The sequence below is a fragment of the Neopsephotus bourkii genome, unplaced genomic scaffold (genome assembly GCF_033783945.1).
Source record: "Neopsephotus bourkii isolate Nb327-2 ecotype Australia unplaced genomic scaffold, CSIRO-AGI_Nbou_v1 NB_168, whole genome shotgun sequence".
Lineage (NCBI taxonomy): Eukaryota > Metazoa > Chordata > Aves > Psittaciformes > Psittacidae > Neopsephotus > Neopsephotus bourkii.
This window is the reverse complement of record NW_026900684.1, coordinates 260,435-271,810: the sequence shown is the minus strand read 5'-3', so window position 1 is coordinate 271,810 and position 11,376 is coordinate 260,435. Positions and strand designations below refer to the sequence as shown.

The 11,376-nt window shown below is 42.5% G+C and overlaps 1 protein-coding gene across 2 annotated transcripts in view; it reads right to left on the bottom strand.

Annotated features, from left to right (window-relative positions):
- Positions 1 to 6,549: 6,549 nt before the first annotated feature.
- The window catches only part of KIT (KIT proto-oncogene, receptor tyrosine kinase), a 54,444-nt gene continuing 49,617 nt past the window's right edge, over positions 6,550 to 11,376 (bottom strand). The window contains exons 18-22 of one of the 2 annotated variants that reach the window (XM_061370414.1): positions 9,191 to 9,302; positions 8,994 to 9,093; positions 8,244 to 8,349; positions 7,011 to 7,118; positions 6,550 to 6,746 (exon numbers count right to left, since the gene is read on the bottom strand). In XM_061370414.1, coding sequence (XP_061226398.1) covers positions 6,744 to 6,746; positions 7,011 to 7,118; positions 8,244 to 8,349; positions 8,994 to 9,093; positions 9,191 to 9,302 — 429 coding nt within the window. In that variant the 3' untranslated portion in view covers positions 6,550 to 6,743. Of the gene's footprint in view, positions 7,119 to 8,243; positions 8,350 to 8,993; positions 9,094 to 9,190; positions 9,303 to 11,376 lie in introns of both variants that reach the window. The other variant, XM_061370406.1, reaches the window with a different exon arrangement.

The following is an 11,376-nucleotide window of genomic DNA, read 5'->3' as shown; positions in this document are numbered from 1 at the left end:
GAGCAGTTTGCCTAAAACCAGGATCTTCCCCAGTGTTGTACTGCTAATCCTTCATAGAAAAATCAGGAGTATTAAACACTGCAAGAGCCAAGGCTGGTGAGGCAACTTTAGTAAGTAGCAATATAAAAAGAAAGTAAAACCCAAAGAAACATTGAGGATCATAGAATATTTATTTTATTCCCAGGTCTTTGGGACAGGACAGAGGATGTAAGGAAGCAGGTAATATGGTTCCTGCCGGGATTAGCTGGCAGAGTAACAGAGGCCACCCGGGAGGCAAATCCTCTGGGTTAACTCCTACCACTTCTAGAGAAATTCCTGTCCCGTGTCAAGCACTGGTGGCTTCTCTGCAAGGGACCAGTGAGATATAGTGCAGATGTTCTCCTTGACCCTTGAAGTGCTGTCTATGGCCCCAGAGAAAAGTTGGCTGGTGAGAACAGGGGTGGCATTGCTGGGGATGCTCGTCTCCATGCTGAGATCCCATTACCCCTGCTGCCCTGGGTCCTCCTATACATCCCTGCAGGGGCTGGGCAGCAGGGCACAGGCAGTACAGCACAGCATGCAGTGGCTGGAGGGATCTTGCAATAATGTTTTTATGATAAATAATTTTGTTTTGGTTTTCCATTTCAGTGGCTAAAGTCAGCCTGGCTCTTTTTGCTTCACAAGTGAAACCCAAACAACTGCTGCCAAAGGAGCCTGAGGAACCCCAGGAAGTCTCTAATGAGCTGACAGTTGGTGGCCAGAGGACATGCAGAAAAGAGCCAGTCAGCCGTGCCTTCTGGGCTGCTGCTGGAGCTATCTCCCTGTAACCCAGGGCTCTACTTTAGCACTGCAGCACCCAATTGCCAGGTTAAGGAACACCCTGGTAATGGTCCAGGCCTCTCAAATCTCTAGGGGCTTGACTATGAGCTTCTGCAATTCTGTGATTCTATTAATTCCCTTGGGGAGGGGGGGGGGGGGAAGGAAGGCGAACATACCAGTGCTCCTTGTACTTTTATATTTTCTAAATGCCCCAAAATGCCAGACATTCTAAAACAAAAGAATCAAACTTTCAAAAATAGATAACTAATTGTAGTGAAGCAATTTGACTTTATACTACTTACTTCGTTTCATCAAGATAGTTCATAGGATGCTGACAAGCATTCTCTTCAACCATTCATTTTCATTATTAAAAGAGAAGGCACTCTAAAACTTAATCTCCCCCCCCCCCCCCTTTTAGTGTTTTAGTTCTCTCAGAATGAATAGCTAAAATGTATTACATCAGAAACTTGCCTCCCTTCCCTCAAAACAAAGCCACCTGCGAACACCATGATGAGTGAGGACACCTCTGCAGGCCTGAGTTATGGAGGGATGAAGCCACCATTCCTTCCTCTGCTGCTGCCGGGCTTGACCACATGCTGGTACTCAGCCTGAGAAGCTCATTGAGATTCTGCTGCTCTTCACAATGCCAGAACTCAAGGCTACCCTCAGGTCGACCAGCGGGTGCTCTCGGTAGAGCAATTGACATTTTGATCCGTTGTTTCTAGTCACAGGAGAAGTCTTCCCTTTGGTGCTTTAGTTCAGAGACATTCTGACTACCAGGGTGAGTTGAAATCCAAACCATATTGCACAAGAACTCTGGAAATTTCCAAATAACACTAATTTCTAGAACAACATAACTAGCTAATGTTTGGTCCCAGCAAAAGAATAAAAACTCAAATAGCTTTTGAATGAAAAATGACTGAAGGGGAACATACAAAAATATTTTCATTTCATAAATGAGTTTGAATTGTTTTGCCATTTTAACTCAAAAGAGGAAACGACACAAACAGCATAAGGGAGGTTGCTGTTGCCCTTTTAAAACTCTTTTAATGCACTGAATGGACCAGAGCCCTGAGGAATGTCTTTCACTCCTTTCATCCCCAACCCACCAGGCAGCTGTCCTGCTCAGCAGCCCTCCTCCCACCCTGAGCTGGTAAGTCAAATGTCACATTCATTTCAGTTGCCAAAAGTGAGTGCTCAGCTGTACCACTAACCCAACTTCTTTTTGATGACCATACCAACCTCTACCCCAAACATATATTAAGAGGAAGGCCCCCTGCCCAGTAATGGTACTTGGACCAAGTGAAAAGCACGTGCAGTAGAATTTGTGGAAGTGCAATGAGCCACTGGTACTCAAAAATTTACATGTCTGGGGGAAGCCAAAGCTGATTTTGCACTTCCTGCAGCTAGAGAAAGTACTTGTACTACACACTGACCTGTACTGATCTATAGGCAGGCTAAAGACTGTGCCTTCCTACATGGTGACCTGATGGTTGGATAGCATTAAACCCGACACATAAATCCCTTATCTGATGCTTCTCATATTCCTTAGTGAGGAGCACATGCTTAAATCCCAATGGGCCCTTTGGGGTCAGTTGTTTTAATACTGCCTGTCACAACCTAGCTAAAATGATTTCCAGGACATGGGCAGAAAAATCAAGTCACTGGAGCTATCGCTGCTGGTAAATATCTCTGCTACCTGGCTGGCAGCTGAGAGATAACAGTTCTCACGAAAAAAGAGTGACTGATAATCAATTTATGAAATATGGACAATCTTTCATAAAACATTGCCTCAGCGCATTTTTTGGACATAAACTTACTAGTTACAGCAAAATCTTTTAAGAAGTTAGTGCTCAGGAATCATGGCAATTTAGGGTTATCTGTAACCATTACTGAGAATTACAAAAGTTTCTGGAAACCACAACAGAACTGTAGAGTAGGTTTGCATATTTTTATCACAACTTCACTTCAAAACCAGGGGCTAAAAAGTCTATGCAACTGCTCCTTGTCCTCTTTTGAGACTCAGACCTCCCCACATACATAGTTTCCTAATCCACATACAGGAAGGGGAAATGTTTCACTCTCTTGGTGTCAGCCTACAACGCAGTAGAAATAGGGATGCTGTTATCCAACCTCTCCAGTGATCACTGTGAACATTTTGGTCTAGGGTGTGACTGGTTATTCCCTGCTGACTTGGCCAGCAGCATCATGTCTCCATTGCATCTTTATGGCATACAACAAGAACCAGAGACAAAAAATTCTGCCGGCGGTGATGTATACGATGCTGGTCACTACCTCCATGTATCCTGTAGTGTTTCAACAGTTTTTCTTCTTCTTTCCTATAGAGCTTACAAGTATTTTCTTCTCTAGCTAGTAAAGAGAATGGAGGAAGAAACACTCCCTAGTGTTCAGTATAGGGGCGGGATTTTCTTTTCTGCTTCTTGCTAAATGAATGTTACAGCTGAGGTTCTCTGAAGTGCCCTTGCTGATTGCAAAATTATAGAAGAGTTGAGATTGGCAAGCACCCCTGGAGGTCATCTGGTTCACTGCCCCTGCTCAAGCAGGGCACCTAGAGCCAATTGCGCAGAACAATATCCAGATGGCCTTTGAGTATCTCCCAAGGATGGAGACTCCACAACTTCTCTGGACAACCTTTGACAGTGTTCAGTCACCCTCACGGGAAAAAAACAGTGTTTCCTGATGTTCAGAAGGAGCATCCCATGTTTCTGTTTGTGCTCTCTATCTCTGGTCCTGTCAGTGGGCACTGCTGAAAAGAGTGCTCTGGATCAGTCTTCTTTGCAACCTCCCTTCAAATATTCGGTCCATGATGGTCCGCAGTCCTGATGGTCCATGCTGGTAGCACGATGTGGTTTCTCTTTATATCTGGGTACAATAATGCTTTGAAAGGCGGATAAAATATGTACTAAATGCTTTCCTAATGTGCTTTTCCACGTAAGCTATTGCTTAGAAGTGGCTCAAAAAAATAATTCAGGGGGAAATGGTCTGTGCAAACATGAGCAGGGATGGAGGCAGTAATCACTGTGAGCCTTGAAGCAAGAAAATAGCAGTAGGATTTTTTCAGAAAGCAAGAGATGTCGTATTCTAGGTTGCTTCAGAAGAGGAAACATTTCAGGAAAATAAAATTAATAGCGTGCTAACTGAATAAATGCATAGAATAACTCCTTTGGCTATGCTAAGTAAGAATTCACTCATTATTTGTGCCAGCTCAGCTACTGGGATACATCAGTATAAAGTCTACTTTGCTTGACATGAGGGGTGGATGAGACAGGAGAAAAAATGGTTCAAAATCAGCCACAGTTCGGTATCTTCTGAAGCCTTAGTAGAAAACACTGACAATGCTAATTGTCACAAAGCTGGCATCTCCTGGCTCCCCCCAAAAAAGTCAGTTTTTAATTTTCTTAATCAGTCTTACCAAACAGAGCCAAGACCTGAATGGAAGAAAAAAAACCCCATGAAGCTATTTTAAAAAGAAAACTCTGAAGGAGGGGAGCTCTTCAAAGAGGTTTTCTGACAGAACAGAAATGTTTAAGGACCAAAACAGTTGAGGTCTGTCTCTCATATATTTGTTAGTAGGGGGTTTTGATAGTATAGTTCTAGAAACTTTTGCTTATATGCTCTGTACCTACTATTAACCACATACCAACTATGCTGATGCTAACCCTTACACAGCAGAGGAGTAAGTATGAGCAGGTAAGTCACAGATTTCAAATCTGGAATAATGAAAACACAAGTCTCCCTGTGAGATGCAGCATACCTGCTCCGCAAGGGAAGCATTACGTTTTCTCTTTCTGATGCCCCCAGCCAAAGCAGCATAAAGTATCTCATCCTGCCTCCCTTCTTCCTGACAGATAGACTCCATTACCAGTCTACAGGATCAATCTTTAGTTGAAATTTTTCCAGAATAAACCTGCATCCATGTTTGCAAGTGTTTGTCCCATATATTCACAGGTAAAGAACTTTCATTATAATTAAACATTAAGGTTTTCTGTCACAGAGTTGGAAAAATGTTTCAGAATGCCAAACTTGACCTGTGTGTGGCCAGACACTAAGATTTTGCTTCAACCCAAAAATTTATTGACTTACATGAAAATATTCCATCTTAACATAGTACACATTGGTAGCATTTGAATACATATTTACAGATTTATTTGAATTTTTCTGAACTGCAATTCTACAACCGAGCAACATATCCATAAGTGTTTCAAACTTTCAAACACTTACATATTTATACATATAGTTTTTGCATATATATATATAAAAAAATACTTTTGAGACTCAAGGACTGAGAATAGTCAAAAGGACATTATTGCTACATTTCCATATTTACAAAAACAATGCAGAAACCCATTCAAAACACTAAGCCATTGCAAAATAAGATTCAAAAATCCCCAAATTATAAAAATATACATTTCAAAAACAAAAAACCCAAACCTCTTTCAGCTAAGTGTCTGTATAGTACCGAGACATCTATAATTATAACAACTAGCTTGACTACAGTAGCTCTCAAAGCCAACACATTACAAAAGAGCTTTTATAGCATTAAACTGAAAATGCTCAACAACAAGTATGCATAAGAGTGCCTCCAAACAACCGGCTAACTTTGGAAAGGTGCAACAGCCTAATTATGTTCAGTGCAAATGGCTAATTTTTTACTTAACTCTGAAAGACAGCTTCCTGTAACAATAAACGAAATGCACAGTCACTGAAGCAGTGCGATATTCAACATAACCCAAAATATACTACCAGTGTGTGTATTTATAATTACCTTGCATTTGGGCAGTTAGTTACAGATTTAAATTGCATGTAAACTCAACCAAAATCCTGGTAAAGTATAAGTCACAGAGTGCTTAAGTGCATTGTAAATAAATAGGTACTCCACTAGGACTCTGTTTCTGACAAATGCTTCTTTCAATGACTTTACTAATTTCTAGAAACAAAAGAAGAAAATAACTACCCAATCCTAGGCTGAACAGGTACAGATCCAAAGCCTCACGTCTCAAACAAGAATGAAGGGATACTTTCTTTTATCCCTTCACAGCTATGCTCTGCTTTATAATCTCTGGACTACAACAGAAAGATCAAACAAGTCAGGGCATGGGGAAATAGCCCTTTCCATTTAGTACTCTCCAAGCCTGCCTGTGTGAAAAATTCACCTGGGTAGGACAAGATAAAGAAAGGGCCCCTAGGAGAGATGTTTCTGCCTCTGCCGTTGCTTAGATGAGTCGTTAAATGGCCTCTCCTCCAGACACACCGTTTACTGGGAGCAGCCCTCCTCCTCTATTTTGACCAACACCTATCTTTGGTGAACACTTTTGGACATAAATATAAGCAAAACAAGCATCCAAACCCTTGGGCTAAGGCAAGGAGGTGTGAGAGTGGTTCAGGCTCTGTGGTGCAGTGACACCCTGTGATGGGCAGTTCCATCTGCCACTGGTGGGGAATGGGCCAGTGGGAAGTAGTGCCTATATCCACAGAAACCTTGCGACTGGTCTGCAAGGCTGACAGTGTGGGTGGGAAACGAAGGTGAAGATCCATGTTCTTCTCCCCTCCTCTGGTTGAAACCCCAGAGCTCCCAGGAGGGTTTGCTACTGTGCAGACCAACTGTGGAAGGGTCTCGGTCCCTTCTCCCCTCTTGCCCAGATACATACAGCACCCTTGCTGGCCTCTATGATACTTGCCTGGGAAAGCTTCTCAGGCATGGCTGGATGTGGAAAGGGGTTTGCAAAGCCATCAGCTTAATATTAGTTTATTTCTTACATTTGCAAAACAAGATTAACTAGAAAATGACTGTAGGCCTTCCAGGCGCAGATCCAGAGAAGGATCACAGCAGATTTGGTTTGATCTGCCGTCATCTTATTCCACACCCTGGCTCAGGATTTCTTTTGTTGGTTGTTTTTTTTTTTTTCTTCTTCAGATCTGGCTCTCTACTGCAAATACACACAATATAGCAAAATATATACAGCTTCAGTTAACATTGCAATGATGCGTGTAACCGTGCTCAGAAGATTGAGTTTATGTGTAACAGTGTGTGGTAAAGGACAGTATTACAACAACATTTCAGCTACACAGTGGTAGTAGTGAGTAAAAGTAAGAGAAATTATTGAAGTTGTCCATCTCTCACCCCCTGCACAATACAGCTAATACACCTGGGCTCCTCCTCTTCCAGATGCCACTCAAACATCTTCGCGTACCAAGAGAGGCTGAGTAGATGAAGCACTACTACCCACCGAGTTAATCCTCACTGAGTGATCTGGAGCGTTTTCTTGACTGGAAGGTGGAGTTGAGAAGTTTGCATAAACCTGCAGACGCCAAAGACCAGTGTCAATACTCTTCATGCATACCTGGAGAGCATTTCTTTGCTAGCCTTTTCTCACTGTGTACTACACACCTTTGTGGAAAGGTTCCAGCTCAGGTGTTTCTTTGTAAATCTAAAGAGATTTTCAAAAGGTCTTGGGCTTAACTACTCTTTTAGAGAATCAAGAACCTCAGCTTCTGTTGTTAACAACACCACAGCTTCTAACTGTATGTCAAATTTCAACGGAGCTGGAGAAACGCAGCTCAGGCTGTTACTAAACTCCCTCAGAAACCTCACTAACACTTCCTTCATATTCTTGTTTTTGTTTTAGTAATGCCTGCACCTGCCAAAAATATGCTACAGGATGCAATCGAACACCAGCAGCTTTCAGTTTCCTCTTTTCTCAAATTGTCAGGAAGCCATGTATTCTGTGCCCAAACAAGGCATCCAGAAGGTAAAAAGGAGCTTTATTTTTAAACCAGGTTTTAAACCTACTTCTTTAAACCCCAGCAGCACACAATGTTATTGTGAGAAAAAATCCAAGTTTCTGATATGCCTCTAATTTTTCTTTGGACTGTTTTGTCCAGTTACACTCCCACAAAAAGGTTTCACTAGAGAATGGTCGAAGAAGCAGTGAATATGGTTTGACATGACATACCTCCAAGGTTATAAAAACAGAGCTAGGGAAAGCAAAAGAGAAGAGGCAGAAGAGCATGGAAAGCTCAATCCCTTAGTCCACAAAGATTTCTAATACAAACAAATGCTAAGTATACTTTACGTCTGAGATGTTTCCCAGATCAATAACATTTTTCATAGTTTAAAATGAATTTAAAAAGTAGATCAAAATTGTTGTGCAAGGTCTATTCTGAGTGAGAAAGATCAAACATACTAATAGTCTACACCAGATGGTACGTTTTAGGTACGGGCTGACAGCTACTGTCTAGTGGCACAATTAAGCAGCAGTGAGTAGCCCAGATATCATTCCTACCACCCAAACTAACAGTGTAAAGCTACATAAGTAATGCTGGAGAATTAATGAAGCACCCTGTCTTTTTGCTCCTTACAGCTCTAGTGTAAAGTATTGCTTGAAACTGCTTTGACTCCTGAAATCTGATGATCCATAACTCACCCGGGGGGCATTATCTGAAAGCTGCTGCTCTATCAGCTGCACGATTTGTTTGAATGTGGGTCTCTGTAAAGGATCAGCGTCCCAGCAACTCTTCATTATGTCATACCTGCAAAGATAATGAAATTAAGTACCTCTCATGAGGTAGTCCTTAAAGCACCTCTCATTTCCATCATTACTTCAAAGAAAAGTGTGACCTGGTCCCACCTTCTTTAAATGATATTTAAGAATAGAAATAGTGGTGATAACACCTGAGCCTGTGACAACAAAGGACTCAATACTCATCGGAGCCTCTGGACAGAACTTTCTTTGACAGCTTGCTAAGTGCCAACCATTTACAAAACAGAGGATTAGAGATGGCTCATAAAGAAGATAAGAGTCAGTCCTCTCAGTGTCAGGAAGTACAGTGCAAATACAGATGCTGTACAGGCTGGTAGTACATCTCTATGTCCACTTTATCTGAACTAAAAATGTTTAATTATGTTCTGTGATCTGTCAATAATTCATTGACATGGAGCAGATGCCACGACAAAGTGATCAGATGACACAACACATTAGGGTATTTCATTGCTTGTAACAACACAGGCATGTATTCTGCTAGTTAGAGTACATGAATTATTTAAAACATGAAAAGAACTTAAACAAAAAAAGACAATGAGACAGTGCAATGAGCCTTAAGGCAAGAATGGAAGCATCCCTTCCTTTGTGCCACTGCTTATGTTTGGTGATCAGAGGTGCTGGTTTCTCACTTACATTTCAGGTGGTGCACACTCAGGGCTGAACATCCTGTATCCCTCCTTGATCATTTTATAGAACTTGGAGTCCACAGGCATCCCTGGATAAGGGCTGCTTCCTGTTGAGAGAGCACATGAGCAACATGATTTCTGCATCTGCAATAAACCCAAGATGAAATAGAAATCCCCTGAAGTACATATCTTGAAGGAGCTTACCTAAAGAAAAGAGCTCCCAAAGCAATATCCCATAAGACCAGACATCACTCTCAAAGGTGTAGACACAATTGAAAATACTTTCAGGTGCCATCCACTTCACAGGAAGACGGGCCTTTCCAGGGAAAAGGGAATAAATTAAGACAATAGACATAAGGAATACAAAATTTACAATACAAAATCAAGCTTTTCTACTTCTTACGTGCTTTAAATGCCCATTAAATCAAGAAATCCAATCAATCTCAAGTATCCAACCAAAAACTGAAATCTCGGCAGTTTAGAGTCTCCAAGCGCTGCATGGTTATTGATCCATCTTTCTGTGGATCTACCAAACTCCTGCAGTTCCTTGCACTCTCATTTTCTGTATACTGCATGATTCCTCCTGTCTTGTTTATAAAAGATGGCAGGAAGCTAGAGCAAAATAATATATATGACCGTAGCATGGTTCCTTATGCAAACATGGAAGTCCACTTCCATAGACTGGTTACCATAGGCACACAGGTAAGATTAACCTAGTCAAGATGCTTCAGGCTTTAATAAACAGTTAAGACACCTGCTTTAGATCCTGAGTGTATCAGAAAATCACAAGAAATAAATATATATTGACACATATTTTGGGTGGGAGTGTTGATCTGCTGAAGCATAGGAAGGCTCTGCAGAGGGATCTGGAGAGGCTAAATCGACGGACTGAGGCCAACTGTGTGAGGTTCAACAAGGCAAAGTGCAGGGTCCTACACTGGGGCCACAACAACCCCACACAACACTACAGGCCTGGGAAAAAGTGGCTGGAAAGCTGCTCAGCAGAAAACCACCTGGGGGTGCTGACTGACAGCTGCTGAACATGAGCCAACTTGTGCCCAGGCAGCCCAGAAGGCCAATGGCACCCTGGCCTGTATCAGCAATAGCATGGCCAGCAGGGCCAGGGCAGTGATCATCCCTCTGTACTGGGCACTGGTGAGGTTGCACCTTGAATCCTGTGTTCAGTTCTGGGCCCCTCACTACAAGAGAGACACTGGGGAGCTGGAGCGGATCCAGAGAAGCACAACAAAGCTGATGAAGGGTCTGGAGCACAAGTCTGATGAGGAACAGCTGAGGGAACAGGGGGTGTTTAGTCTGGAGAAAAGGAAGCTCTGGGGGGACCTTATCAATGTCTACAACCACCTGAAAGAGGCTGTAATCAGGTGGGGGTCAGTCTCTCCTCCCAAGTAACAAGCAATACGACAGGAGGAAATGGCCTCAAGTTGTGACAGGAGAGGCTTGGATTGGATATTAGGAAAACTTTCTTCATTGATGAAAGGGTTGACAAGCACTGGAACAGGCCGCCCTGGGAAGCAATGGAGTCACCATCCCTGGAGGTGTTTAAAAGATGTTCAGATGTGACACTTAGAGACATGGTTTACTGGTGACCTTGACAGTGCTGGGTTTATGATTGGACTCAGTGATCTTAAAGATCTTTTCTAACCTAAAAATTCTATGATTCTATGATTTTTCATAAATTTGAGTGGGGACAGACATCCCTTGGGAATGCCAGCTGAAGCAGAGGAAAGGGCACAGAAAGCCCTTTCTGTAGGAACCAGTCAGGCTTCTATCCTAAGCATTTGTCCTACTGTGGGAGAAACCTGTTAAGTGGTCTTGCAACGATATGTCAAAAGTTACATTTCAGCCATACTATTGAGATGAATTTGCCATGGGCTGGCTCACCAGACAGTCAACCAGAGTTGTTTATTTCCTGAACGACACGAACAGCAAACACTCCTCCTGGGCAAGCCCCAGCTGCTGTCATCAGCACTGCCTCCCAGCAGTATCGACAACCGGCAATGCCCCAGCACTCTTCATCTGCTTGAAGATCAGGCCAGATGCAACTGGATGCCTCCTGCAGCCACTGCTTCCTCTCTCCCTCCCCAGGCAGCTGCAGCCTATCCTCCTCTGACCCTTTCAGGCTATGGAATCAAAGAAAACCATGGCTTTTTGCCTTCCACTATGCCCTAATCAATAAATTAACACTTCAGAATCCAGTTTCCATTGTCTGAGTGATGTGTTACAGCACAGAAGAGGATGCAAGCCCCAGATTATATAGGTATTTTAAAAATGAACCATTTCAGTAATGCACAAATACAGTAATGCCAAGAGAAAACAAGTTTCGAAATAATTATATTTAAGATTGGGCTACCAGCATATTCTAATGGCAA